This window comes from Dendronephthya gigantea, unplaced genomic scaffold, assembly GCF_004324835.1.
Source record: "Dendronephthya gigantea isolate DGI-Jeju-01 unplaced genomic scaffold, DenGig_1.0 000001F, whole genome shotgun sequence".
NCBI lineage: Eukaryota > Metazoa > Cnidaria > Anthozoa > Malacalcyonacea > Nephtheidae > Dendronephthya > Dendronephthya gigantea.
In genome coordinates, this window is record NW_021163011.1 from 6274999 (window position 1) to 6301526 (window position 26528).

At 35.2% G+C, this 26528-nt stretch overlaps 4 protein-coding genes and 1 non-coding gene across 7 annotated transcripts; all 5 read right to left on the minus strand.

Annotated features, from left to right (window-relative positions):
• Positions 1 to 1407: 1407 nt before the first annotated feature.
• On the minus strand, positions 1408 to 26324 carry LOC114525358 (WW domain-binding protein 4-like). The gene is made up of 10 exons (XM_028546624.1): positions 26192 to 26324; positions 25978 to 26050; positions 24305 to 24367; positions 23473 to 23544; positions 3532 to 3610; positions 3280 to 3417; positions 2653 to 2716; positions 2329 to 2395; positions 2010 to 2077; positions 1408 to 1881 (listed from the first exon to the last, which is right to left on the minus strand). Coding segments are annotated over exons 1-10 (825 nt in total). The 5' UTR covers positions 26194 to 26324; the 3' UTR covers positions 1408 to 1682.
• LOC114525325 (zinc finger protein 540-like) lies at positions 7575 to 9911 on the minus strand. 3 transcript variants are annotated; one of them, XM_028546593.1, is made up of 2 exons: positions 9196 to 9911; positions 7575 to 8444 (listed from the first exon to the last, which is right to left on the minus strand). In XM_028546593.1, exons 1-2 carry the CDS (start codon positions 9761 to 9763, stop codon positions 8185 to 8187), a joined length of 828 nt encoding a protein of 275 aa, XP_028402394.1. In that variant the 5' UTR covers positions 9764 to 9911; the 3' UTR covers positions 7575 to 8184. The 3 variants fall into 3 exon arrangements, with proteins under 3 accessions (XP_028402394.1, XP_028402386.1, XP_028402402.1); XM_028546585.1 differs by having other exon boundaries at positions 7575 to 8456; XM_028546601.1 differs by having other exon boundaries at positions 8300 to 8398.
• LOC114525350 (zinc finger protein 583-like) lies at positions 13064 to 14788 on the minus strand. Its single transcript, XM_028546612.1, has 2 exons — positions 14078 to 14788; positions 13064 to 13501 (listed from the first exon to the last, which is right to left on the minus strand). The coding sequence occupies exons 1-2, from the start codon at positions 14637 to 14639 to the stop codon at positions 13227 to 13229; spliced, it is 837 nt and encodes a 278-aa protein (XP_028402413.1). The 5' UTR covers positions 14640 to 14788; the 3' UTR covers positions 13064 to 13226.
• LOC114525316 (zinc finger protein 454-like) lies at positions 19466 to 21551 on the minus strand. The gene is made up of 2 exons (XM_028546574.1): positions 20705 to 21551; positions 19466 to 19986 (listed from the first exon to the last, which is right to left on the minus strand). Exons 1-2 carry the CDS (start codon positions 21276 to 21278, stop codon positions 19718 to 19720), a joined length of 843 nt encoding a protein of 280 aa, XP_028402375.1. The 5' UTR covers positions 21279 to 21551; the 3' UTR covers positions 19466 to 19717.
• Trnai-aau lies at positions 25336 to 25409 on the minus strand. The gene has a single exon. It is a non-coding gene; the product is annotated as a tRNA-Ile (tRNA).
• Positions 26325 to 26528: the final 204 nt, after the last annotated feature.

A 26528-nucleotide genomic window follows, 5' to 3' on the forward strand; every position in this document is an offset into this window, starting at 1 on the left:
CTTTTTCCTAATGATCATAATCAAACCATCAATACTTCATGATTAATCTGATCAAAATTCGAATGAAATCCATCATTACTCTTTATTTGTAATTTAATTTCTTCAATTCACTTTTTTTTTCATTTTTACAGCTGAAATCCAACAACATTCCAAATTGTTTCATACGTTGGTTAATAAGATCTTTTCGTTTGATAAGAAAAAATAGGGAATTCGCGTCTAATGAGCTTCGACTCATTTTTATAAAAAACCCCACCTATTCTTTAGATGTATACTTAACAGGCACGTGAAACCCGCTATATGGAACCTGCTTGAAATAGTGTATCAGTATATTTACACACACCATACATATTTTATCTTAACTTTTCCTCTTCTTGTGGTTTCCAAGACAAATCAACAAAAATTGACAATCTACCATGGTAACCTAGCCAAAGTAATTTGCGATAATATTTTTTTTACACTTGCACGTGCTGTCAGTGCGGCCGATTTAGCGCATGCTCAGTAGCTCGAAACTGGTCACGTATGACCAGGGCGCTTATTGTACACGGGTATATAAGCGCCCTGCGTATGACAGTAGAACTGTAGTCTATTTTCAAGGCGGCTGTCAAAACGCAAGCCGTACGTGCGATTTCGCGTACGTACGTGCAAGTGGAGGCCGGCCAAAAGATAGTTACGTATAGTCAGCGTTGATACGTGAATACATGCATACAATCTTGATCTATTGAAGTTACACGCCTAACAGAGTCAACATAGGATTGAACATGAATAGCATATTTCACGGACCATGCATATACATTTATTACCAGTATATAAACACGACGAAAAATCTTGCTTCCTATGAAAATAATGTGGACTAGTAGGACTTATCGAGCAATTGGCAACTTACATATTCCATAAGATTAAAATTCTTCGTGCATATGCGCACAAATATAAAATAGGTTTACTCACGGGCAAATCTAAGCTTGATTCAACGTTTTTCACAGAGAAGCGTTTTTCGCTTGATTACGGACAATTATATGGTTAGAAATTTGGAAACAATGTTAAATGCATGCTTATCAGTTAGGCCCTATTACGTAACAATGTAATCGCATTTTCGGTGTTTTAAAAATGAAGTTGGTTGTAACGAGGTATTTTCTTTTACCGTACAGGGTGTTCCAAAAGAGTTAAAATTTTCTCCTATGTCAAATTTATATCAAATTTTCCTAATGCGATGCATTGTCATCATTACTATCACCATGCAGTCTGATACTGAGTCCAATCGGCATTGTTTCTACGTCAGTACACAGATTTTCGCTATCAATATTTAACGGTCTGAGTGACAAGCCGTTCGGTCTAGCCTTCATGACCAAGGATTTGTTATTTGTTGGGGACCAATACCTCATTACTGTGGCCCTATTATTAGTTCCTCCATATAAATACTTTTCCGGGTAGGGAGCGCAGTATCGAAGAAGTTTCTTAGTTTTAAAGTTAACAGTTTTATATTTAGAGAAATGTAATACATTTCGAGGTCGAGAATCCTGCTACTATAGTGAAAAAAAATCCAAATCGTTCACATCTGCCATTATTAGTTTACATCCACTATGCACTTGTCGTAATATTAAATTGCTTTAGATTACCGTGTAACTCAGATGTTGCATGTTAAACAACTCTTCAAGTACAGCAGAACAGTGATACTGCTGGATAATCTAAGAATCATCAGTCCTCTGTCTTATACTTCGTTTTTTGTCTTGGTTACCTTTTCTCTTTTTAAAAGTAATGTTTGTATCATTCATGTCATTTTTCTTAGTGACAGGTAACTGTTTTTCTTTAAATTTTACAGCAGGTACTTTGTCTTGTTTATCATTTATCTCAGAGATTGCTTCTTTCGCATCTGCATCATCATTCCTGGAGAAGAAGTTTCTTTAAAAATAGAAAAATCTAAAAGGGCTTACAACTCTACCATTGGGAACAACTCTACCATTTTAAACAAATCCTCGCACAAATATTATTAATCATCATGGTTGATACAGCACCTTTCGTAAACAGCAACAGTTTCCCACTTCCCAAATGGATCTTTGCGTTCGTTGTCTTCTTCTTTATTCTTCAAAAAGAGTTGAAATATATAAAATGTATTTTAAAAACTTTTTAAAGGACTTTTTTAAACAAAAACAGCATTTTCTGAATGCCATGCACATGAGAAAAATAGAATTTAAAATGTTTAAGATCTACAATGTTTTCAATTCATTTAGTTCATTTCTTAACATCTTTGACTCAGTAGAAGGTTGATGAAAATGTATGGTGTTTAAGACATAAAGTGAGGTGATTATTTCACAAAGACAACGCATGACAAACCTGGTTAGATGCATCTTTCATTACTTTTATTTCCTCATTTTGTTTACTTGAACTCTGTTCATTGTTGCTGTATAAAATCAAACCGAAACAAATATAGGGATGCAGATAATAGGCTATCGAAATATACGAGCAGATGTCATACTGAAAAGTCACTACAATGTGAAGTCCATTTATTTTACAGTATAAAAACTCATCATTGACTCTTGAACATAATGTTCACGCTCGCTAAGCGTTTGGCGAGTAATTGATAAAATAGGCCAGCTCCAAAAAATAAAACAGTACGCCTATGACTATGATAATAAATCTTATAACAGGAAAACTTACCTAAACGCCTGCTGATTTTGCTGAATGGGAAATGAAAAACCCTCTGGAGGATCCCATCTGGACTCTGGAATGTAGTTTTGAAGAAAGGATTGTGTTACGTAACTATGAATGTGTAATTTCATAATATTTAGTTTCTGATAATGGATTTTGCCCAAGTTCATCATTTTCCCCAAGTTCATCATTATGCAATATTCAGAAAATTCTATCTTAGTTAGAAGTGTACTTGGCACAAGACGACGGCGTATATGACTTATATCTATGGTTATATATCGCTATGGTTATCGATCATAATAATGTAACCAGTACGTGAGAAATAAAATACTATGATAAAGAGTCCAGTTGTGGTGTGTGCATGTCGGAGAATATTCGGAGCAACAATCTTCCATTCAGACATTTTGGTCGACAACCCCACGGCATAGTCAGCTAAACGACCACTCAAAGGTAACTAAATTGACTGATACAAGAGAGCTCTTGCACGTAGAAAACCAACTTTCTACCGCATGCAGCCTCTAACACTAACCGTCTAGTATACTAATCATGTCCACGTTAGTAAAATGCATTATAGTGAGCATGACAAACGGGCATGGGTTATAAATTAAGATTCTACAAGACAAGTGAGAACTATACCTCCAGTTTGGTTATTGTAATAATACCAGTATCCTTCTGGTGTTTGGTATGCATTCCAAACATCATTCCCAGCACCAGGATCAGAAAAACCAATATTGTCTGAACTAGAAACGTCTTTTGTTTGAAGCTCTTCTTTAGCTATACCAAATAAATAGAATAGCTAAAAGACTTAAAATTTTGACATAAATGCAAAGAAAATTGCCGGATGAATTGAAATAAACTTGTTGTTTCCACCTAGGTAATCAAACTTACGTAGAGTTTCGCTTTGTAATTTTTTGCTTTTGGATTGGCTTGAATAACCAATATCTTTCTTGTATGCTTTTAATGCAGCCTATAAAGAAAATTGATAACTTAAATTACTTTGCAAAACATAAAGTGTTTAATGTAAATTTATCCAGGAGGGGTAAGGTGTTATCATTCAGTTTTACTTGCACTAGCTGAAATACCAAAGTAGCTACTATAGCTATAATTCTGTTTTAAAAGTTTTCAGTAGACGTTCTTATCGTATCGTTATCGTGATCTTCAATTATAGGGGGAAATATCGCCCATGTTAAAAAACTAGTTCATCATAAAAATTCTATCAAATTTAATCCTATACATACACAAGCGATGATACGAGTACGTATTAATGTAAGGCATGTCTAATCCTATTTTGAAAAGAGTCTGGGCATTTGATTCGGATTAAAAATTCAGTGATTTATGTCCTAACATGGCAGCATGACAGTCGTCCTTTTCAGTATAATGTTTGAGTGGAATCCAAACTTAAAGATTATTTCAAAATTAGGGCTAGACGTCTAGACATCACTAGAGAATTATGCCACATGATTAAACTTGCACATCTTCTTTCTAATCTCTCGCATGCATCAAAAGTATAAAATACTGTTATATAGAAAGTGAAAGAGTTTATTTTCATTGTGAAAATAAATCCCTGTGAAAACAAGGCAAAACTCACGGCAAAAACTGACTAAATTTAAACTGAAAAACAGATTAAATTCTTAAACGTAAAATAATGAATTTGAAATAAAAATAATAAATTTATATTTTACAAAATAGAGTGTTTTTTTTCACTTTCGATGTTTTGGTGTTGTGTGCCCAGATGAGATATTTATCATTAAAATTACTCATAAAGAATTAATCATTACAATGTCTGCATGAATTATGCCATATAATAAAAAACTTACTGACTTCGACTGTTCGGTCTGTACGGTAAAATATCAAACCTCGGTCTTGGTGTATTGACCTCGCTATCGCTCGGTCAATACGGCACGACCTCGGTTTGATATTTTACCGTACAGACCTCACTCTCAGTCGTGCATGCAGAAGGATATTTTAAGACTGCAACAATTAGTTCGAGATACCATGCAATTAATTAATTTATATATCTCTAATCCAGTTAGCATGGGAAGAAATACCAGACCGCACAACCCGTGCATGGTGAGTGAAAACGACGGGTATACGAACCTTATATATCGTAGAAAATTGAATGCTTTACGTAATTTCGACTTAATTAACTAAATGGTGACATATTTTAGGCATCTGCTTCACGCAATTTAACCGTCAGAAATACACAACTCGTATTGGCCAATTCTGCCCTTAACTACAGTTAAAAGTTAACCAGCCTTTTATACAACTGGCCCCAGCCCCAGGATGTGTCAGAACGTCCAGGGGATGCCCGTTAAGTTAAAAGTAATTCACACTTTTTATGAAGAATGGTGCATAGTTTCCATCAAATTGTGAAGGGAAATTTGAAAAATCCACTAATCCCCTTTCAGACATGCATGCAACTATGTACGCGAGTTGATTTATTTCCATGAGCATTTCATTTGAGCAAAACTTATAAACGTCCATGCAATTAAACAATTAAGCGTTGTAAATTTTGTTGATAGACCAGAAAGAAAAAAATAATTGTTCTTCGTTTGCAGATTACATTATATACAGTATATACACAATCTGGAAAGTATGACGCAGGATGAAATCACACTCAAAAGTTAAAGATTTTTATAAAAACAACTAACAATAGGGTAAAAAAAATATATTACCCAATCATGCATGCACAGAATAGTTTGATGCATGTTTTTTTAGCTTTTGTCTATTGTAAAATTACCAACTAATGGTCCAACTTCTATGCATGTTGACTGATGAAAGCTACAAAAAAGGTGATGGTATGCATGTGATGAAAAAGATGTGAAATCGGATCGTTGATGCATTTCTGCACACCGGCCGTGCATGCTGGGTTTGAAAACTGTTATATAGGATCGGACATCGACGACATATTCCGCTGAACAAGCAAAACACGTCGGCTGTATTGATTTTGGCTAATAATCGTATTCTTTGAAGGTGTATCTTGAAGGTGTATGTGCATGTAGTCATGTAGATGCACACCACTCCCATCCCCTTAACATTTTCATCAACTTTACTGGTGTGATATATCATATTGAACTTTTATGAAAAAATTTAAGAGAAATTGCAATTAATCCAACTGCAACAGTTTTGGTGAGTGGATTGCTGAAATATACTTCCCTGCCCCGTCCTGAAAAAGTCGATTTTCGTTACATCTTAATCCTTATTTTAGCGTACTCAATTAGTAATCTTAAGTGGTATAAATTAATCCTATACGTCACGTGTTGTTTTAGTTTCAAAAATGAAGAAATCAGTAAGCTTTATCATATATAAATTTATAAGCTTTACCTGGCATGACCCGAGAGAAAACTCGTTGTTAATATCAAGTGGATTGTTGCAAGTATTTACAGGTGATGGCATGTTTAGATGGAAAATATTTCATTAATCATTATAGAGTCAAAAATGACTAAGCCGCCAGAAATTCCAAATGACGTCAAATGAGTTATAGTTCGAGGCCAGTGCATGAAACCAAGTTAGTAGGTTTGTTCTATCTGCAGTGCATGGATGAATATATTCGGCTTTGCATTTAACTGTCTCACGCGGGCAGCTGGAAAATATCGTGATAAGGTGTGACGTCACACATACTTGTCAAACACGTTCGTAGCGAGATACGCGCACTTTGGCGAGCTAAACGTTTAGAAATTGAGGCTGAAGGTCATGCCGTTTCGGAAAGTTGATATTTTGAGAAAAAGTTCCCCGAACATTGATATGGATCTACAAGTGCTGAATCAATTAAGGAGCTGAGATGAAGAGTGACCGCGCAAACTGATCTGTGCGTTAACGTCATATACGTGTCATGAATATAGCTACACAAATATTTAGCTTCTTCATGATACTTGCGCAATTCTATAGGGTTAGGATGTCATCACTGAATGATCTTCAAAATCTACAGTCCTTTAATTCTCGTAAAGATGAAAACTGCATGGTCTGTATTTAAGATCGACCATTTTGAATGAGCTTCACTCTGTCATACGAACTTTGAGAAGATTCTCACATTAAAGCGATTTACTCTATGGCTTGCATGTACCACTTCAGTAAAGTTTATTTACAAAACTTTGATGTTTTCCAGGCTTTGATTTCGCTAATAGCAGGAATATTCCTGCCATTTGCTCTCAACATTCCTGTGCGATCAACAGCAATTAATGGTGTCAAAGGATAAAGATTGTGAAATATTTGTTTTACGGCAAATTTGAATGACAGTGGAGAATTTAGGAGCAAGCAAAGCGATATCGCTCGACTGCGCATCATTGAAGCGAACAATAATGAATGATTGTTTGAAACTTAAATGAGAAGTAAAAATTAAAAATATTGAAAGACACAAAAATTTATAACTCGGAAACCAGATCAGACTCGAAAAAAATTAACTAAAATGAGAAGAATGCTTCCTAAGAGCATGCATATGTGGTTTGATTAAGAATATAGATTATGCCGAGAGAGAGAGATAATAGTTGCCATTATTTTTAAGGAATACTAAACTTCTCCCCGAAACTAATTTCTCCGCGGTTGTGACGTCACGCCTTATCTGACTGACGCACATCCAACATGGCGGGGTTGTGTAAGAGGGTTGTAATATTGAATATTGAAGAAATAAGGATCGATAGAAAATCCCATGGAATGTTTCTCCCAAATTAGTTAAAATGATGGTAGTCAAATATAGGAATTGAAATTACATAGAATATATACACGATATCTGCATGCAAGGGAGTACAAACTTCGGTAAACCATTGCATGGATATCTTCACTGCATGCTTTATATTCAGGTGCACGTCATATATAAGAGGAAATTAATTGCAAATTTTCATTTATTTATTTAAAATTGCATCAAACTAAAGAGTAAAAAGAACGATTCTCCAATTATAGCATACAGTAATCTCTAAGACTATGTCTATGCCAAACTAGAACAACGAAGCTAAGTAAGAAAGGAAGTTTGTTTTGTGAGTGAGAACGTTTCTTATCTTTAGACATGCAGACACTTAAACGCAAGTATATAAATACGTGCAGTATATATACACACAATATGTACGAGACATGGAAAATATTCACTCGGTAACCAAACGAGCATAATACTGGTCCTGTAATTTTTAAACAATTTAGGAGGAACTCATTTCGAATATAAAGTTCCCACAAAGACTATATTTCAAAAGGCCCTACAAAGAACATATGTCTGTCAGTTTCTGACTAAATAAACATATACGTATACAAAGCGGACTTTATATCCATTCTCCCAGATTCCTGCGTTAGATTCGTCTTGTTATTGTAAATCTTACATCAAGAAGGCATGCTGCGAATGTTTAGCTGTATTATTATTGCTTATGAAAATTAAAAAACTAAAACAACTATAAACTAAAGATAGTATAATTTATGGATACTATGCATACTACAACGCATAAACTGTCTTTAGTCGTAGAAACAACTATTGTCCATATACATATAATTATGTTGTCGGCAAATGAATTCATTTGAATATTCAAAATTGTATGTTTTATATATTCACTTCTCAGAAATTCAGTTTTTATGTTTTGATCTAACATGCCTTGCCAAATGACTAGAAGTATTAAAGCAACTTGAACAATATCTACAGCTATAAGGTCTTTCTCCGCTGTGTATAAATAAATGTCGTTTGAGGTTTCCTTGTATAGAGAACGATTTCGAGCAAATGTTGCAATGATATGGTTTCAATCCTGTGTGAACGCGATTGTGGATCTTCAATGCACTTGGTCTGTTGAAAATAGTGTTGCAGATATGACATTTTAGATCTTCTTTACCTAAAAGAAATACTAAAATTAAGAACATCAGATTGTTAAATAGTTATAAGTCGCGCTCATGCAGTTATCGACAACTATCTTTGATGCAGGCCTTACTTTAGACGCTCATCAAAGCGTTACGAACATCAACGCGACATATTATAATCTTTTTTTATATAATGTAGCTACTTTAATTTATAAATACATTTACTGTTTGTATCTTACAATAATGTACACGATTTTATTGCCGAAGAATCAAAATAATACTAAGGGTCGTTTTGAAGATGGGTGGATAAAATGCTATAACTCTTTTGGTTGCCGTAAATACCAATGGCAACGAAGTTATGAAGAAATAACAAAAGAAGGTCACGGGAGTAAAGTTATTGCATAAACGCGTTAACCTTATTTATGAATACATGGCGATCTTGATCAGACAACGCTATGCGTATTACAGACATATGATATGTATTTCAATGATTTAATATATAAATTTCAGAGATACAGATTATTCGCTATTCAAGGAAACCTTCGACGATAATAAGCGACCTCTTCTCGAAATATGTCGAGAAAACTGACCATATATATAATATATATATACATTCAGAAGCTTCATGCAATTTGCTTCGAGTCGAGTCATTCGCATAGCGCTCTATGCCAACATTGACCAGTAAAACATTGGCTTTGAAATAATGTATTGTATACAAAAGGGAAACACTACTTGATCTAAACGTGCAAAGAAAATCCCTTCAGACTAAATAGGAATATTTCAAACCTTTGTGTTTCTTATCGGTGTGTCTGCAATATCCACGAAGACTACTGAACGTCCTCCCACAGTGCGCACAAATGTAAACTTTGTCTTGTTTTAAACCAGTTTTACCTTCAGTAACATTGTTTGCAATCATATAACTTGTCTGTGCTTCGGAAGAGCATGGTTTTTCAATCTTAATGTGGACCTTTTTATGAGACTGTAGACCATCAGATCTGGTGAAATGTTTCCCGCAAATCTTACATTGAAAAGGTCGTTCTCCAGTATGTATTCTTTCGTGAGATTTCCAATGGGAACGCCATTTAAAACGTTTCTTGCATATCGTACAATCATACTTTTTTTCTGTGTCCGTCGATTCAAGGAACGAAGATTCGCTACTTCTAGAGGCATGAAGATTTTCAGTTGATTGTTCAGAATCGCTGTTTTTCGCTTCTTGTTGCGAGATCTCATATGGCTGCCCACTTGCTACCGTGGAGGAGTCACGTTTGTCTTTCTCGGAATACATATCTGGGGTTGATTCTTTGCCAACCCACTTAATAACACTAGGTCTGCACTTTGAAGGTTCTCCGTCCATTTTCAATATCGTTTGTTGTGATGTGAATATCAAAAAAGAGCACTATGAAGCTGAAAGTAGCATTCTCATTAAAATGTCTTCTATATTTATATCGGCAATATTTCTCGAAATAAATTCATGGTCTCTGACGCTTTGTACACTCGCATAGTGATTGTGAGGAGGAACAAGGAGCGCGGGGAGTGATGGGATATTATGTGGCGTGACTGCCCACTGGTTTACAAACATTGCAAAATAATATACAGCCACATTTTGCAGTTGACAGTATTATGAATGAAGTAAATAGTAATGTCAATTTTCGTTTCATCTTCTATGATTGGTAATCCATGGCGACATTTATGCTAATCCAAAATGAATAGGAAAGTATATAACTATATAGAGATCAGTGATAAAGCTGAGCAAGCGCGTGGGCGAGACCAACATTTATAGATTGAGAAATAAATACCATAGCTTTTCCGATATGAAGCCTATATTTTTATAGATGTTTTCACTATAAATGACCAACATTTTAAGTTACACACAAGATGATGATATGATTGGCGCAGGGCGGGGGGGGGTTCTGCGGTTGAAGGTGTGGTGCATATTAATTAATATATTTGCGCTTTTAATTAATTAAAAGATATTTGCGGGCAGAACTGATTATATAAATACGCACCCCCCCCCCTAATTATCGCTAATTATTGCCTCTCTGTATATACAGTTACAGGACTAGATAATTTATGTGCATGGTGCATATAAGTAGCCCTTAACCAGATGATGTTCTGGCGCAGGTGGTATGACAGCTGAATTTCTTTAATTGCCTTGGGTGAGATCATACTTTTACAAAACTTTGTAATATGCCTGAAGTCTCTAAAATGATATTTCCTGCAATTGAGAGATTCAATAATATCTTACAAGAATTCTGTATGATTATGATCAAGCTCTAGGAGGCAATAAGTAGTCGTGGAAACCGCAAGCGGAATCACCTGAACCGGCCGGAATGTAATAATAGCGGAACAATTTATTCCGGAAATACGTGAGGGAGTTAAGTAACGACCTTCATCAATCATTTTAGACAAGTGTTTTCACTTATACACAGCTTAGTTATTTTAATCTGCAAGAATCCTATTCTTATCGAGATGGCATCGCCATATATATATGATGAAAACATTCTGTGCATTATAATGGCGCATACACAATGATTGTGATAAGTATGAAATAACATTGGTGAGGGAGAGACTTACAACAGTCTAACATTTTATATGCATGCACGCTCCAGGGTCATGTTGGGACTCTTTAGAAAGGCTAAGAACAAAAGCTTTTAAAAAGAATCATCTATTGATAAGGTCAGACTTTTTTAAGGGCATTTCCTTAGAAAGTAAGAATACTGGCGAAGAAGCCTAAAAATGAAGCTTATAAACTTCTTAACTCCCTAGTCGTAACGTAATACGTATATTGTAGAACATTCTTGGTCAGAAATTGCAAGCACTTGTACTGACGCATAAACAAGCATGAATTTTAGGTGAAATAAAAGTGTAATTTTAACATTTCGAAACAAAAATTCCCAATATATCTTTAACACAATAAACAAGATTCATATAGGGTTAAAAAGTAAAACCTAAACACTCTTCTTTGCTTGGAACCTAATTCCATGTTGCATTGATGCCTATAAATTATATATTTGAAGACGAGATAGTAACACAGACGTTTTGTTGTATAAATGCTATAGACATATATGAAATGCTGGACAGGCTGGACAGCCCCTTGGAATCAAAATGAATTTGATTGTGAAACATCAATTCAATTGTGTTAATTATAATACATCTCTAATCCAGTTTGAAGAAAATACCTGCCTACGTTACCACTTCATGAGGCTGGAATTTGTTAAACCCGGCTGCTTTTAATCCTCTTTTCATACATTCAGCAGCCAGCACTTTCTTGAAGAAAGTACCGCAACTCTATCAAATTTAATATAGGCCAAACAGTCATACAGATCTTGAACACCTAACAAAAATAAAACCTAAGAGAAATAGGCAATATAAACTATGTATATTTCATCGTGACTAGAATTGTGATCATAGTGAAAATACATGCCACACTGAAAGGGAATTAAATATACTTCTTGCCTATAGGTCCGATCTAAGCTAGGTTTGATATTTCTATACAAAGTTATGTTGTATATAATGCATTTTGTATATAATGTTGTAACGTTGTATTCCCGCCGCACACCTTGATAACTGGACGAATACCATAAACCAGTCTCATGCAATGTGATTTGGGATAGCCCCCCAAGCATACCATTTTTTTCAGACGAAACTAGAAATTTTACCAAAAATCCATTACTTAACGTAATAATAAATGTTCTGGTTTGGTATATTATATCCCCTACTTATACATAAGAGAGAGAGGGAGAGTAAAGCTGCGTTCAGACTGAGTGCTCGCGACTATAACGCCCGCATCACTTTTTTGGCGCTTGGAAGGTTGAACACGTCGCTTGAAAACAAAATAGGCACAGTACCTAAGAACGGGCATTATACCTCCACACGCAGTACTTAACAATAGCAAATACTCGGCATGTTTTAGGAACCAGTTTTGATTTGAATACCAGAGTCGGGGCACGATCTCAGTTTGAAGGGAAAGAATCGATCTGCATGATTTAAGTTAATTCAACCACATGCATGCATACATCGTGCACAAACACCCAAAAAACAAACTAACGAATATTCATGCATATAATATCAATATGTAATACTGAAGCACATAATGGTTTCACGTTTTCTTTAGCATTACAAAGCCGTGTTCAATTTATATACTATTAACTTTAACAAAATAGTTTTGACTTGAGAATGTCAACAACTTAGCTTTATAGTTCGTCCGGCTTCGGATCGGAACATTTTCGCACAATGTTTAGCTTGATAAATATATGATCTACACGCGATTATACTTAACAGAAACGAAATTGGAACATGGTGTAATTTCATGGCTATTCATATATATACTTAGTAGCAAGAATGTGGGTGTATCAATAACGTTTTATTTAGGTTTTTAAACTTGCAGTGGTAAACGCACCGTTTATACGTTTGCTTTTCATTGCTAAAAGAGGTACCTATATATGCAGCCGTCATAAACGTCCTTTTTTTCACAAGAATGCAGTATATTTCTTTCACGGAATGTTTAGTTTTAAAAAAAATTGGAAGAGACAAATTGATTAAAGCTCTTATAATGCAAATTTAAAATTTTAGGTTGTTCCAAAATTGTTAACTTTTTTCGATACACCCATGCATTTATAGTGCATGCATGTGTATATTTTTGCATTTAGCAATTTCATTTGTATTTTATATTATTTTTTAATATTGAAGAACGTATAATGTATAGTGTTTAGCACAAAATATATATCCTGTACACCCATTATTTGATATAGCTATAGTGCGTTTTGGAAGGACGAGCCTAACTTAATTCCTACACTGCAGGCCTATAGTACTAACGCTTAATCAACATTATTTTTAGTTTTATGCTTAGACATAACATGCCTTGCCAAATGACTAGACGTATTAAAGCAACTTGAACAATATCTACAGCTATAAGGTCTTTCTCCGCTGTGTATAAATAAATGTCGTTTAAGGTTTCCTCGTATAGAGAACGATTTCGAGCAAATGTTGCAATGATATGGTTTCAATCCTGTGTGAACGCGATTGTGGATTTCTAATGCACTTGGTCTGTTGAAGATAATGTTGCAGATACGGCATTTTAGATCATCTTTACCTACAAGAAATACTCAGTAAAATTAGTCACGAAAAAGCAGATACAGACATATATCTTATTTAATTTCACAATATGTTTATTGCCAGGGAAAACTTTGCATTATCACGGTATATATCATGGTATATTATGGCATGCATGTATGTTGGAAAGCATATGCATCAGAAATGTATTTATTATATATCAGGCCTCTTTTGGATAGAGGCATCCTTATGCATTAGAGAACAAATATGATCGATGTATGTAGTCGTAGACGTAGATCCCGTTTTAATATATATACGTACAGGTACAGGTTCACATTTGTACAGAACACATATATGAGTTACCCACAACTCACAAGAAAATTAGGAATTATTGATGCATATAAAGGCAATTTCAGCTTTAGAATTACAATCATAGAGATATATTCTCGGCTATAGAGTCCAGACCAGCAATTTATTTGTCTCAATAAATCGCTCTTCCAGACGTTCATCTTCGAAAATTTAGATTTTCATAATGCATATACATAGAGCATAAGCAAAGCATGCACAAAAGGACTGAAACTATATGGCTATACAAAATATTGTACGAAATTCAAACCTTTATGTTTTTTATCGGTGTGTCTGCAATACCCACGAAGACTACCAAATGTCCTTCCACAATACGCACAAATGAATACTTTGTCTTGTTTCAAACCGGTGACATCTTCAATAACATTGTTTCCAAGAAAACGATTTGGTTGTGTCTCAGGAGAGCAAAGCTTGGGTTTTTCAATCTTAATGTGGACCTTTCTATGACATTGTAAACCATCAGATCTGGTGAATAGTTTCCCGCAAATCTCACATCGAAAAGGTCGCTCCCCAGTGTGTATTCGTTCGTGAGACTTCCAATGCGAACGCCATTTAAAACGTTTCTTGCATATCACGCAACTATACTTTCTTTCTTTGTTCTTAGATTCAAGAAACAAAGATTCATCATTGACACCGACTAGTTGATTTTCTGTTGATTGATCAGAGTCACTGGTTTTGGCGATCTGTTCAGGTTGTGCTTGCTGCGAAAAGTCAAGGTCGTCCGTCTTAGAATTTATAACATCTGGGGCCAACTCTTTGCCGACCCACTTAATAACACTAGGTCTGCATTGCATCGAACAGTTGCCGTTCATTTCCAAAACACTGTACAAAAATAACTCAGATTCATAAAATATAATGTACTTTCTCCATATAAAAACCTCTATCAGGAACAAGTTCCCCGAAACAGATCTCTTTTCTTCAGGTCACACGTTTTGTACTCACGATGAATCATTATGAGCGTTATAAGAAGAACGAAGTGCGCATGGAGTGCATGATGGGATAGCAGGAATAAAATGCGGACAACAAGCTGCACAGGCGACCGAGTCACACTGCTGTGTGTGTTGTGTGCATCAGCGATTCAACGATATGAAATTAAATGTATAAATATATAGAGAGCGTGTTTTGATTTACGAAATGTTATATATGAATGCCCGATAGAACAAACAGATTTAGAGCAAATAGTTTTCACTAACCTGAGATATACATGTATATATATTTATACATATATATACGTATATATAATTATTAGCCAGCCTGTTTTATGCATTTATTATATTAGATCTTCAAGACGAACAAACTGTTTTATCGAGCGTATATACTGCTCTAAACGGACTGTAACAGATACTCCTCAGTAAGTGAAAAGTGAAAGCTATACATACTTGACTGATACGTATATATATACGGAAATAGAGTTTAGATAGGATGTTCCCTTAAAAAAAGTTATCGTTACACCTATATATAATTAGATTTTCCGACTAATGAATATTGTGCTAACGAAATGAAACAGTATGCAGGTACTTGGGTAAAATTATTGTTATAACACCTTTAAAAACCTTTTCCGGCAGAAAATTTCGAGAATTATCACAAAACATGAAAATTCCTTTAAAAAATTAACATATATGAATTATTCAAAACGGGATTTGTGATGATATTTCGACTCAAAATCACAATACTACCATATACAAACATTTTTGCCTTATTTTGAAAAACGTACATTCATGTTGTTCTTAATTCAGGATATTTATTATTTAATACTTGCAACCAAGTTTATCAATATTTAGATTTTAGCAGGCGCGCCGTGCCCATCAGCACACAGACGCTTTAGGGCCACTATAAAAACACGAAACCACTCACAACAAGTGCTGCGTGTAATTAAAAGACTCGTAGAAATGCATGCATATAATGCATGATTACATGCACTCACTCGCAGCGAACTTAATACACGTGTTTAACATAATATGCGTGTCTATCTGGTCATTCAGTTTTCTCTGGATAAAAAGTAAGGAGAGTATTTGATGTACATGCTTCATTGTGAAAATAATGAAGGTCTCTCATTTTCAGGTGTAAAGTCACATGCATATTGGCCTATTCCATGCAATTTATACGGGGCGTTGCCAAGACGATATGATATCCGGGACAATCAGGGGTTTATCAGAATAAAGCTTAACTTGTTTGCTCAGATCAGTAATGTCTCTGAGTTCTAGGACTATGAGAAAGGACTGATATTCCCAACTTTTCACACGGACGCTTATTGTAGTTAATTACTAACATTTAAAAACCGTCCGCGCTTGTCTGTCCCCTCTCCAGAAACGAAATTACGCTGGGGTTGGTTCTGTTTTTCACTTTAAACATTTCCTGTCACATGCACCCAAATGAATCTATCTATCAATTTGAAGCCAAAAGGCCAGTGGGAGGAGTGAAATCATTCTGTTGATCGATACTTAGAGAAACAACCGCCTATCGATCTACCAGTTCAACAGAGCTTATAGTTAGAAAAAACTTTATTCACAAGAATCCCGCTACGAATGCTCAGTGACTCTCTAGAGTTCAGTTTTTACACTGCACTGTTTTCACTGTTCGCATTGTGTGGGGTAAGTGAAAACTGATTGTCTAGCGTTTGTATCAGATGCGCGACAAACCCTTAGGGGATTTGGGATCATGCATGCATGCATGCAAGATCCTACAATAATTTTGAAAATGAAGTCTTTAAAATGGTATTTCCTGTATTTTCAGGGAAGAAATTATTGTGATTAATGATTGGAAGAAGCAAACGCCGTATGAACATATGCAAAAAACCCTAAATGAACTATAACTATATCACAATCAAATTAGTCCTGATATCGATATTTGCTATTAAATTGGACAATTTAAGGAAACGCAGGAGAGTAGAAAAATTGAACAAATGAATGAGCTATATTCTGGATCAGGAGGCGAATTTCCGAAAGTATTCAGATCCCTATAGTTCTCAGCTTTCATCATGCTCACATGCAATGTGTTAAAATGCGGCTATTTGGGAAGCATAACGTGCTTTAGAGTACCGAAATTGACAATAAAATTATATATAGACGATTCCTTCATCAGAAATTATATATCAATCAACTTATAAGTGGAATGTGTAAAACCTCGGTTATTACCACTTTAATCTCCTTTTAGTCTAGACATGTATGTGTTACATAAATACGACCATCAGACTGTGGCACTGGCTATCTTCACATTTCGAAGTTTTACTTTTGGGCTTGAGGGTCATTATGTGAAGTGTTTTTAACAGTTTTACAAAAGAGATATCAAAGAAATCACATGTGAAAAATTGTGTGCGAAGCCAAAGATGAAGCCGGGGATTAAACCGGAAATTGTGGTCATTGGACCTATTTCAGTCAACATGTTAATCATAAAACGCTCAGACAAATCGAAATGTTGGTTTCCATAAAAACAAGACAAGATGGCCATACCATGAATATTTACCTGAAAATACTATACTCTGAATTGTTTTGATTTACAAAATAATGGGATGCAATAGCATGCATAAAGAAATATCATTTGATGCTTGCAGAAAAGTTTAATTTGAATAATCTTCGAAAGTGAATAATGAACATTATATACGAGACACCTGTTTTGTATGATTTATAAGTGAATTTATTTCAGCATTTGGAGCATGCACTGTTTAATTTAACTGTTTATATGCTGGCCTAGGGCACTAGACGACTGTTTGGTACATTGCAGCGGACTACAGAACTTTTTATGTTACAATATATTGTACTGGAGCAGTAGGCTGTGGAGCACTCTCGCTGTATGTTAAGTGTTAGCTATACAGTGCTGTAGACTGGAGTACTATAGCTCTTCAGTTGCGCATGCAGTACAGTGAAATTAAAAACAATAGTACTAGTTTGTTATCACATGTGGTCGACTAGTGCAAGGTTTGTTACACGTTCTTTGGACTAGCAATGTTTGTTTATGGACTGGAGCACTCTTGTTACCGTATGGTGGGGATTGGAGCACATGCTGGACTTTAATAGCCCGGCGCAAAACAAGTGGAGCTAACCCAAACTTTGCTGATAAGCTTTTCCGGATTAGACGATTGCAATCAAACCACCATTGATCGGCTAACACATCGTTTAACAATAAATGACGGGACGAAATAACTTAACTGAAGCATTTAGAACACTGGCGTAGCCAGCATCGATAATTGGGGGGGTCCATATTCATATATTCATGTAAACAGACCGTAAAGACAATTGATTTGAAAAGAAATTAATCCTGCGTATCACGAATATATGAATATGGACCCCCCCAATTATCGTTCTGGCTACGCCGCTGATTTAGAAAACAAGCTCAACAAATAATCAAAATAAAAGAGGAATGAACATTGTCAAGAGTCTTAATTCGTAATTTTCCGGCTTGCAGTAAGATCATTTCCGCTCGCAATGATTGGCTTGACAAGAATGTACTACACAACGATAACAGAACAATGCTTGTCCCTAATCTATCAAGGAGCGTTGGCTGAGCATAATTAAAATAATTGGCTATTCATATATCTTATTAAAGGCTTTATATCTACGAGGTAAGTGTATTATAGCCGCAAATGGGCTTCAAGACAGAATATAACTATGTTGGAGAAGGTTCCTTGTTACTACGAGAAATAATAATAGAAACAAACCATTCCCCATGCATGCATCCTTATTTAATTATCTTTTTCATAGATGGAAGACAAAGATTTTGCCCCAATGGTTATGCATGAAATATAATGCAAAAAAACTCTCTTACGTCAGTCATATATTTATTTTTTGTGGAAATTTAGCTTTAGTAACCATAAAAATCTAAAATGCATACACATTATATCCATTAGACAAAGTTAAAGATGAACGTCACGAACTTGTCCTTGCATGCTTTGTCTGTGGTCAATGCTATGTTCAAATGTAGTAAACGTAGTAATTTGTAGCCATATAGAGATAACTTTATATAATAGAACCGTTTTAATATAAAAAATACAAATACAGCTATATATAGCTAACTATGAAATCCATGGACCGCATGCATGGTGCTTTCTGTTCAATAGTAAGAACGGACTATGTTATATCCATTGGCAATTATATCACAAATTCTGTTTAATATTACACATTCCCGCATGGGTTTATATACAGCTTTTCTAAGCAGCAATCAAAACTATAGCCTATATATTATAAGCGGGTAATTTGTACACAATGATCGTAATTTTTTTTAAGTCATGCATCGTCTTCTCCCCATGCAGTATTTTTAGGTTCGTACGTATACGCCTATGTATGCATAGGACGATTTATAAAAGGGTTCATTGTCTTACATTGAATGTATAGATGTTATACAATGTTTAATTCGACAGTTTTGATATGTAAGCAGTTCTGATAGCTGCTGTGGGTATTAAGCATGATATAAAGCTATAACTGAAGGCAAAAAAGTACAATGACATTATTCATTTAATATCACTCTTTATATATGATGCTCGTCGTTTGGCACTAAGTTGATTTTGTAAAAGAATTGTATGGAAGAGGTATGATGTTATAAATAGGTTTAGGACTGTCATTTATTTATCACCTTTATTCGTATACAGCATAGAAATTATTCTGATAGTCGAAAATATTATACAACGACGAAAAATATGCGAGAAAATAGCACCGTATAGATTAAGCAATAGCAAGCGAACAAGCAAGCAAGTTGCATCGTATATAAAACATGTTACTATAATATACATACATGCACATGCAAGTTATATGCACACTGACAAATTTCTTTCCATGTATACGTAGAAGAGAAAGCTTTTCTCCAGCCTCTCCAATTCATATATCTGGCGTGTCAAACAACACTAAATAATTATATAATATTCTATGAGCCAGCAAGTGATCCCTACTGTTGTTATTCCTCAATTCAAATAGTTCTTATGTTTAGATTTAATATGTCTTGTTAAATGACTAGACGTATTAAAGCAACTTGAACAATATCTACAGCTATAAGGTCTTTCTCCGCTGTGTATAAATAAATGTCGTTTGAGGTTTCCTCGTATAGAGAACGACTTGGAACAAATGTTGCAATGATATGGTTTCAATCCTGTGTGAACGCGATTGTGGATCTTCAATGCACTTGGTCTGTTGAAAATAGTGTTGCAGATATGACATTTTAGATCATCTTTATCTGAACAGAAATACCAAATTTAATAAAGAAAGATCGGATACAAATAACAAAGGTGACTTAAAGTTAATATCAAAATTGGAGGCTTTAGAGAGGCCAGTTGAATGTAAACGTTAAATAAGGAAAACAAAGTATTGTTCTTTGGTAACCCTAGGGTAAGTATATCAACTTGTTTCTACTTTTATACATACAACGGTTTCTGGCATGTACTGTTCACTTCTATACATATCATGACGAAGTAAACAATATTTAGTTACTTTGAGGTTGGGTCAATTACAAAGTTACTGTGTACGGTGTACCACCCTTTCTTCTTGCATGATATATAAAATGAGGAAAGATATGATGACATTTGAATGTTAGTATTGTTGCTGTCTTTTTAAGAAAAGAGTGTAATACTAATAGACATTCATTGCACAAGGAATTAAACAGAGAAAGTGTGCAACTCTGGAAAGCTTTCAGGAAACGTCAGGACGGATGGGTTTGTACAAAGTGTCGGAACTATTATCTATTTTTTCTGTCAAAATGAAGATATCTTTCCTCAATAAAGTGTCCAAAAGTTATGGAATGAACTTTATGTTTCTATCTTCCTTCTTTTCCTCTCATTTGTCATGAATCTATTCTCTTTGATTGATTAGGTTTTTTAAAATTTATATACATAGGGGTTCAAACACTATGTTGACAAAAATAAAGAAACACAATAAGAAATACAAGTATTTCAAACCTTTGTGTTTCTTATCGGTGTGTCTGCAATATCCACGAAGACTGCCAAATGTCCTTCCACAATACGCACAAATGAATACTTTGTCTTGTTTTAAACAACCCACGCCTTCAATAACACTGTTTGAGAGCAAATAACTTGCTTGTGGTTGTGTCTCAGAGGAGCGTGGTTTTCCGATCTTAATGTGGACCTTTTTATGGCACTGTAAACCATCAGATCTGGTGAAGCGCTTCGCACAAATCTCACATTGAAAAGGTCGTTCTCCAGTATGTATTCTCTCGTGAGATTTCCAATGGGAACGCCATTTGAAACGTTTCTTGCATATCTCACAGCCATACTTTTTTTCTGCATCCGTAGATTTAAGGAACAAAGATTCGCTATTCTTGGTGGTCTGTTTAAATGATTGGTCGGAATTTTTGCCTTTCTGTACTGGTTGAGAGATTTCATACGCCTGTACACTTCCTACTGTGGTGGAGTCAAGGTCTTCTTTCTTGGAAATTATATCAGGAGCAAAATCCTTGCCAGCCCACTTAATAACACTAGGTCTCCCCCATATCACCGATAGATTTTCGGTCATTTTCCAGACTATGTATACAATCAAGATTTGCTTACAGACAAAGCAATAAGGGATAAATTTCAATATATAATATAAAGTTGCTTTTTTTCTTTAAAAATGTTACAAGGGACAAATTCCTTGCAATGGATCACTTTTCTCGAATTCGTAGACGCTTTGTACTAACGTATGACGTATAGGGTCGTAAGATAACACGAGGCGCGCACGGAGTGATGGGAAATGCAGCATGATGTAGCAGAACATCATCATCCTCCTTATCAAACAATGAAGTAGGAAAGCTTCAAAGATGAGAGTATTGTACGTGCAGTATAAGATATCAAGCAGTATCTTAGAATAGCAGCCTTAAACACAGCGTAACTCATACTGTTAACCCCAAACTTCAATCCACAATCTTCGAATGATGGATCCCGCACGGGAATGGGATTCCATTTAGTATGTTATACAATAACATCACACACTAACGTACTTAAAAAATTATAACTCCATACATTTTTCAGAAAAAGTGCGCTTAACATACATAATGGTGTTTTTAATTAATTTAAAATCGCCGTACTCTAAAACAAAATTAGACGTTTTGGATTATGCAATCTTTACAAAATTCCGATGACTTTACGACATAGGATAGGCGATTACGACCACGGATATTTACTCAAAATCTAAGGAATAGTATAGGGAATGGAAAAGATAAAGCAATTTTGAAATGAATTTTGGTGTAGGATTACTAAATGGGCTTCTGCATGTGCATAGCGTGATACTGCCCCACGGGATGTTACGAGAATTTCGGAAAGTATATAGAAGACCTATTTTTAGTTTTCGAGCTATATTTTAAGTTCAAGGATCACTCTATTCTGTACGGAAATGGCATACATCAACAACAGAAAACAGTAAATCTTTCGTGCAGGTTGCCTCGTCTTGCAGGGCCATCGACCAATCAAAATCGTTGTTATTATTACACCAAGCGTCATCTTTCATGTATTGTTTCCAAGAGTTATGTGTCCCCGGGGTAATCACGCAGAATTTATTCCTGCCGGACTTACACCGACAAGCCACAAAGAACCTACACTGATCAGGACGATTTTCAGTAAGCCAAATTTCTACCAGGAAAGAAATTTCTCGATGGTGCATACGTCGAGAATCGCAGACAAAGGAAACCTCTTATCTTTCCCGTAAAAAAATTCTCAAGTGGACCTATAGGGTCAAGCTTTTTTTAGGGAATTAAATTCCTAGAAAGTGAGAACAATATTTTACGCTGTATAATATTACACACGAAATTTCTACCACTCAAGTGGAATGCAATAAAATATTTGAAGTGGACCCAGGAGCAAAATGCCATTCAGTAATTTCTAAATATTCCTTTCAAGAATTTCTTCCAGAACTAAATTTGTATTTCCAAGGTTTCCAGATTTCACGGATGGTAAAGCGCGTGTGCTTCACCGAAGAATTTCACCGCCGCTGGCAATAATATTGACAAGGAAATGCCGCTTTCTTGTCATTTGTCGCCGAAAACGAAACCACAGAAGGAAGGGCGGATCACGAAAATATGTAATATAAAAGTGTTTACTATTTATCAGTCACAATTAACTAATAATATGGTCGATAATTATTTTATTAGGATGGTTCTGGGAAAATGGTGTGAAATGCTGCCTCTTTATTATAAAAATGATATCGAACCTTTTTACACTTAGTGGACTACTGCCGAAGCCCTTAATTGTCTGAAATTCATCAAACTTTAAACTCACTTAGCTGTTTGACCTCTATACATTGCCCGACAAAAACGTGTGAAGTCAGTTGTGAATGCTGGCCTTCCTAGCTGTTTCGGAAATACGTGGGGGAATTTCAGTAATTATGTATTTTTTAACAGATGGAACAAAGGCGTATTAGTCATACTGGAGACAAGTGTTATAAAACATTGGTTTATTTTAATAAGCTACAATAATTGAAAATTCATCGAGATGGCGGCACTATTTATGAGGTAAGGACTAAGGAAGGAACCTCTTTTTAGGTCTATATTGTAAAGCCGCGTTAATTCCGGATTTCACCTCAACGGGGTGTTTTAATTGACAAATAAACGAAGTAATATTAAAGCTTCCTGGTTTGTGTATTTATTACGACTTTATAGACGTAGGAAAAAACTGAGATTTATCATTGAATGAAAAAACAATGCCGCGCCAAAAAACCCAGGATATACTGCACTTACCTCCTCTATGGCTGCCAAATCATCGTTTAATTGTTCTTGCTGCTGACGACGTTCTGATCCCTTCTTTTTTACCTTAATAAATAAATAAAATGAAATGAGAAGTCTAGTTTTACGAAGGTGTTTACAGACGAATTATTCGATATCATGCTCAACTTTATGCCCACAGGCATAGGGTATCTGAGTGATGCCGCCATGCGGCTCAATTCAGTGCCGTACCAGCGCTCTATAACAACAACAGCACAGACGACATCCCACGACAAATCAATCAACCAGTTTCTTATCTTATCCACGCTAGCAACAAGTTAAGAAAACAGCAACACTACTAGTTTGTAATGTTCTGAGCTTCTCGATCACAGCTATGTTTGACGTAGCATATACGCTGCACCCAGGCGTAACTATGCTAACGACAATGCTCTCATCGACATGATTCAGGACCTAGTATCGGCTGAGCTGGGTTGATAATAGGCGGCCTAATAAACGTTGAATTGGATGAATTTATTTCAAATAACATTCTCAACTTACATCAAAAATTGTTATAATGAAGGTAGCAAGAATATTTCAGAGTAACGAATTGTATGCATGAAAACAAACTCGATTTACCTACAGTCTCAACATCAACACGACTGACATTCGTCGATAAATTCAATGTAGGCTCGCTTGCCTTTAGACGTGGGGCCGACAGATCTTGATTAGGACGAAACAGTTTCCGACAGGACTTGATTTGTAAATTAGTGCAAGTGTTCTGGTTATAAAGGCTTGAAATAATCCCCCCAAATATAGTGATTCTTTACTAATTTACGAGTCTTGAGATTGATTTATGATTCATGCTCACCTCCTGAATTCTCAGTTTGACATTCTCCTGATGCTTTTTCCCTTTTTCATGAAAATCAACACTCTAAAATGTAGACAAGCGAAAAAAGGTTGAACCTGCAATTTTTAATATTGCAATCAGTTAAAATTTACCAAGTTAAGACTATAAACACTATCATTTATACATCATAGGAACTACGTAGATCGCATTATGCGACGTCTATAGTGTGAAAACGGCCATTTTCATTTATAATGGCCTATCACCGCTTCATCACACGATTCATATAAAGGTGATATGGCTCGCGCGATATAATTTCAAACTTCGCATTTATATGAAATTACTTGACCAACATTGTTTTATATAGATTTTTTATGTGACTATCAAATCCTATGTGACCATTCGGCTCGGGCAGTAGGATTAGGAAAATAAGAATGTTGGAAGAAAAACAAACAAAACGACTAACAACAAGTACTATAATGTCAGATTTTTGAAAATCAAAAAAATGTCATTTTTCTTTGAAAATTAATTTTGGCATTACAGATTTTTTTTATTTTTGGTAAAATAAAAGTTTCCTACAGTACAATCCTGCAAGCAAAATTTCAAAACCTGAAAATCCTGTAATTTTCCATGGTAATTTCTTGAGCGCTCGCAGGGTTTCGCAATAGCTATATCGAGCCACCTTAAAATCAGGTCACAGGAAGATAAAAGATGTGCAACCAAAAACTACAATTTACGCTCGCTCAATTTCCAAATTTTATGCGTACTTCATTAAAAACCCTGGGGACGAGTTTTCCTGGTTTTCCAATTGAGCTATTATTATAGTTCAGTGGGTTTCCCCCACTGAGGTTTCCCCCATGCGTATGCCCGTTCGCAGGTGAGCTGTCACCAGAAAACGCCAAGGCAGGACGCCAGCAAAACAAATTTTATGGTTTTTCAGACGTTTTCTTAGCTAAGACCATAAAACTGATAAAATGCATGATTGCGTTTGTCTGTCTAAGGGGGGAAAAAAGGAAAAAAAAAGAGAAGAAAAAATTGAGCACTAGAAAAAAATATGGTCCGTATGAGTCTCGAACTCATGACCTTGGCGTTATTAGCACCACGCTCTAACCAACTGAGCTAACGGACCTCTTGAAAGATGCTTGAAAACTTTAGGGTTTTAATGTTCATCAATTTTACTCTACCTCACTTGATCTTGAACTGGAATCAGAAAATTAAAACATTTTCCAAAATTAATAATGTAAATGAATTCAGAAATAGCGAAAAGCTATTCAGAAAATACAAATCTGTATTACTGATAGGTATAAGTTTTTAAACAATGAATTTAAAGGGGGCTGTTAGATCAGTTGGTTCATGACTTCATGGTTCTCGTTTAGACTTTAAAGCAATTTCATAGATATGAGTTCTACGCATAGAAATAATAGACATTATAAACATTATGTCTATTATTTCTATGGTTCTACGGCTTACGGCCATGACGATTGATATCGCTTATCATACTATCTATATAATTCTATAGATTGGAAGACTGTAAAAGCTTGATATTTTATAATAGCTACAGCCTATAACTGATTTCTGTTCCGAATTTAATACATTAACTGAAGTCTCAAAGAGCGCTAAATTCAAAACAGGTACAACTGCTAAAAATATTTAACAAAATGTTTTCGGGTATGTCATGAAATGCAGATTGATCTTACCGCTTTGTTATCTGCTATCCAACATTTACAGAAATCGCAAAACTTCTTTGGCTGAGATTTCCAGTATTCCGCCCTATTTGAAAGTAATATACTGACATGATGCCGAATTATATTCGAAATTCTATTAACATTGGAGCATGTTGTTTGAAAAGCAATTTCAAAAGCGTTTGATTTTCAAAACGTTCAAATTTAAAATTTCCAAGTCTATACATACATTTTGAATTATGACAGCAAATAAATCATCCAAAATATCAAATTAGACGCACCAATATTTCAAACACTGTGATTGACTAAAATCTCTTCGATACAAAAGAACGTGAAATTGGGATTCAAAATTGGTACATGACTTTGTTTTATTTATGAGCCCGCGTTAAAGGTTTAGATTATAGCACTATACTTTATGTCGTTAACGTACATTGTTTCCCAAAAGGCCGAACAACTTCGCTATGGCCTCCTAGACTATGGGCACTGGCCTATGGCCCGTCCTATGCCTTCTAGGCTATTGACCCAATTACCGAAAAAAATGCAGGCCAATTTCGTAAATAGAGCAC

Bases quoted from the DNA above. Each gene is read 5' to 3' on its own strand.
- LOC114525358 (XM_028546624.1), bottom strand. The intron at 24,368-25,977 runs GTAAGATCAATC...TCTACATTTTAG, and splicing joins GGATAGCAGATAACAAAGCG to AGTGTTGATTTTCATGAAAA. The intron at 23,545-24,304 runs GTGAGCATGAAT...TTATTTATTAAG, and splicing joins TCAAACTGAGAATTCAGGAG to GTAAAAAAGAAGGGATCAGA.
- LOC114525325 (XM_028546585.1), bottom strand. From the start codon at position 9,763: ATGGACGGAGAACCTTCAAAGTGCAGACCTAGTGTTATTAAGTGGGTT. The intron at 8,457-9,195 runs GTTTGAAATATT...TCTTAATTTTAG, and splicing joins CACCGATAAGAAACACAAAG to TATTTCTTTTAGGTAAAGAA.
- LOC114525316 (XM_028546574.1), bottom strand. From the start codon at position 21,278: ATGACCGAAAATCTATCGGTGATATGGGGGAGACCTAGTGTTATTAAG. The intron at 19,987-20,704 runs GTTTGAAATACT...ATTTCTGTTCAG, and splicing joins CACCGATAAGAAACACAAAG to ATAAAGATGATCTAAAATGT.
- LOC114525350 (XM_028546612.1), bottom strand. From the start codon at position 14,639: ATGAACGGCAACTGTTCGATGCAATGCAGACCTAGTGTTATTAAGTGG. The intron at 13,502-14,077 runs GTTTGAATTTCG...TATTTCTTGTAG, and splicing joins CACCGATAAAAAACATAAAG to GTAAAGATGATCTAAAATGC.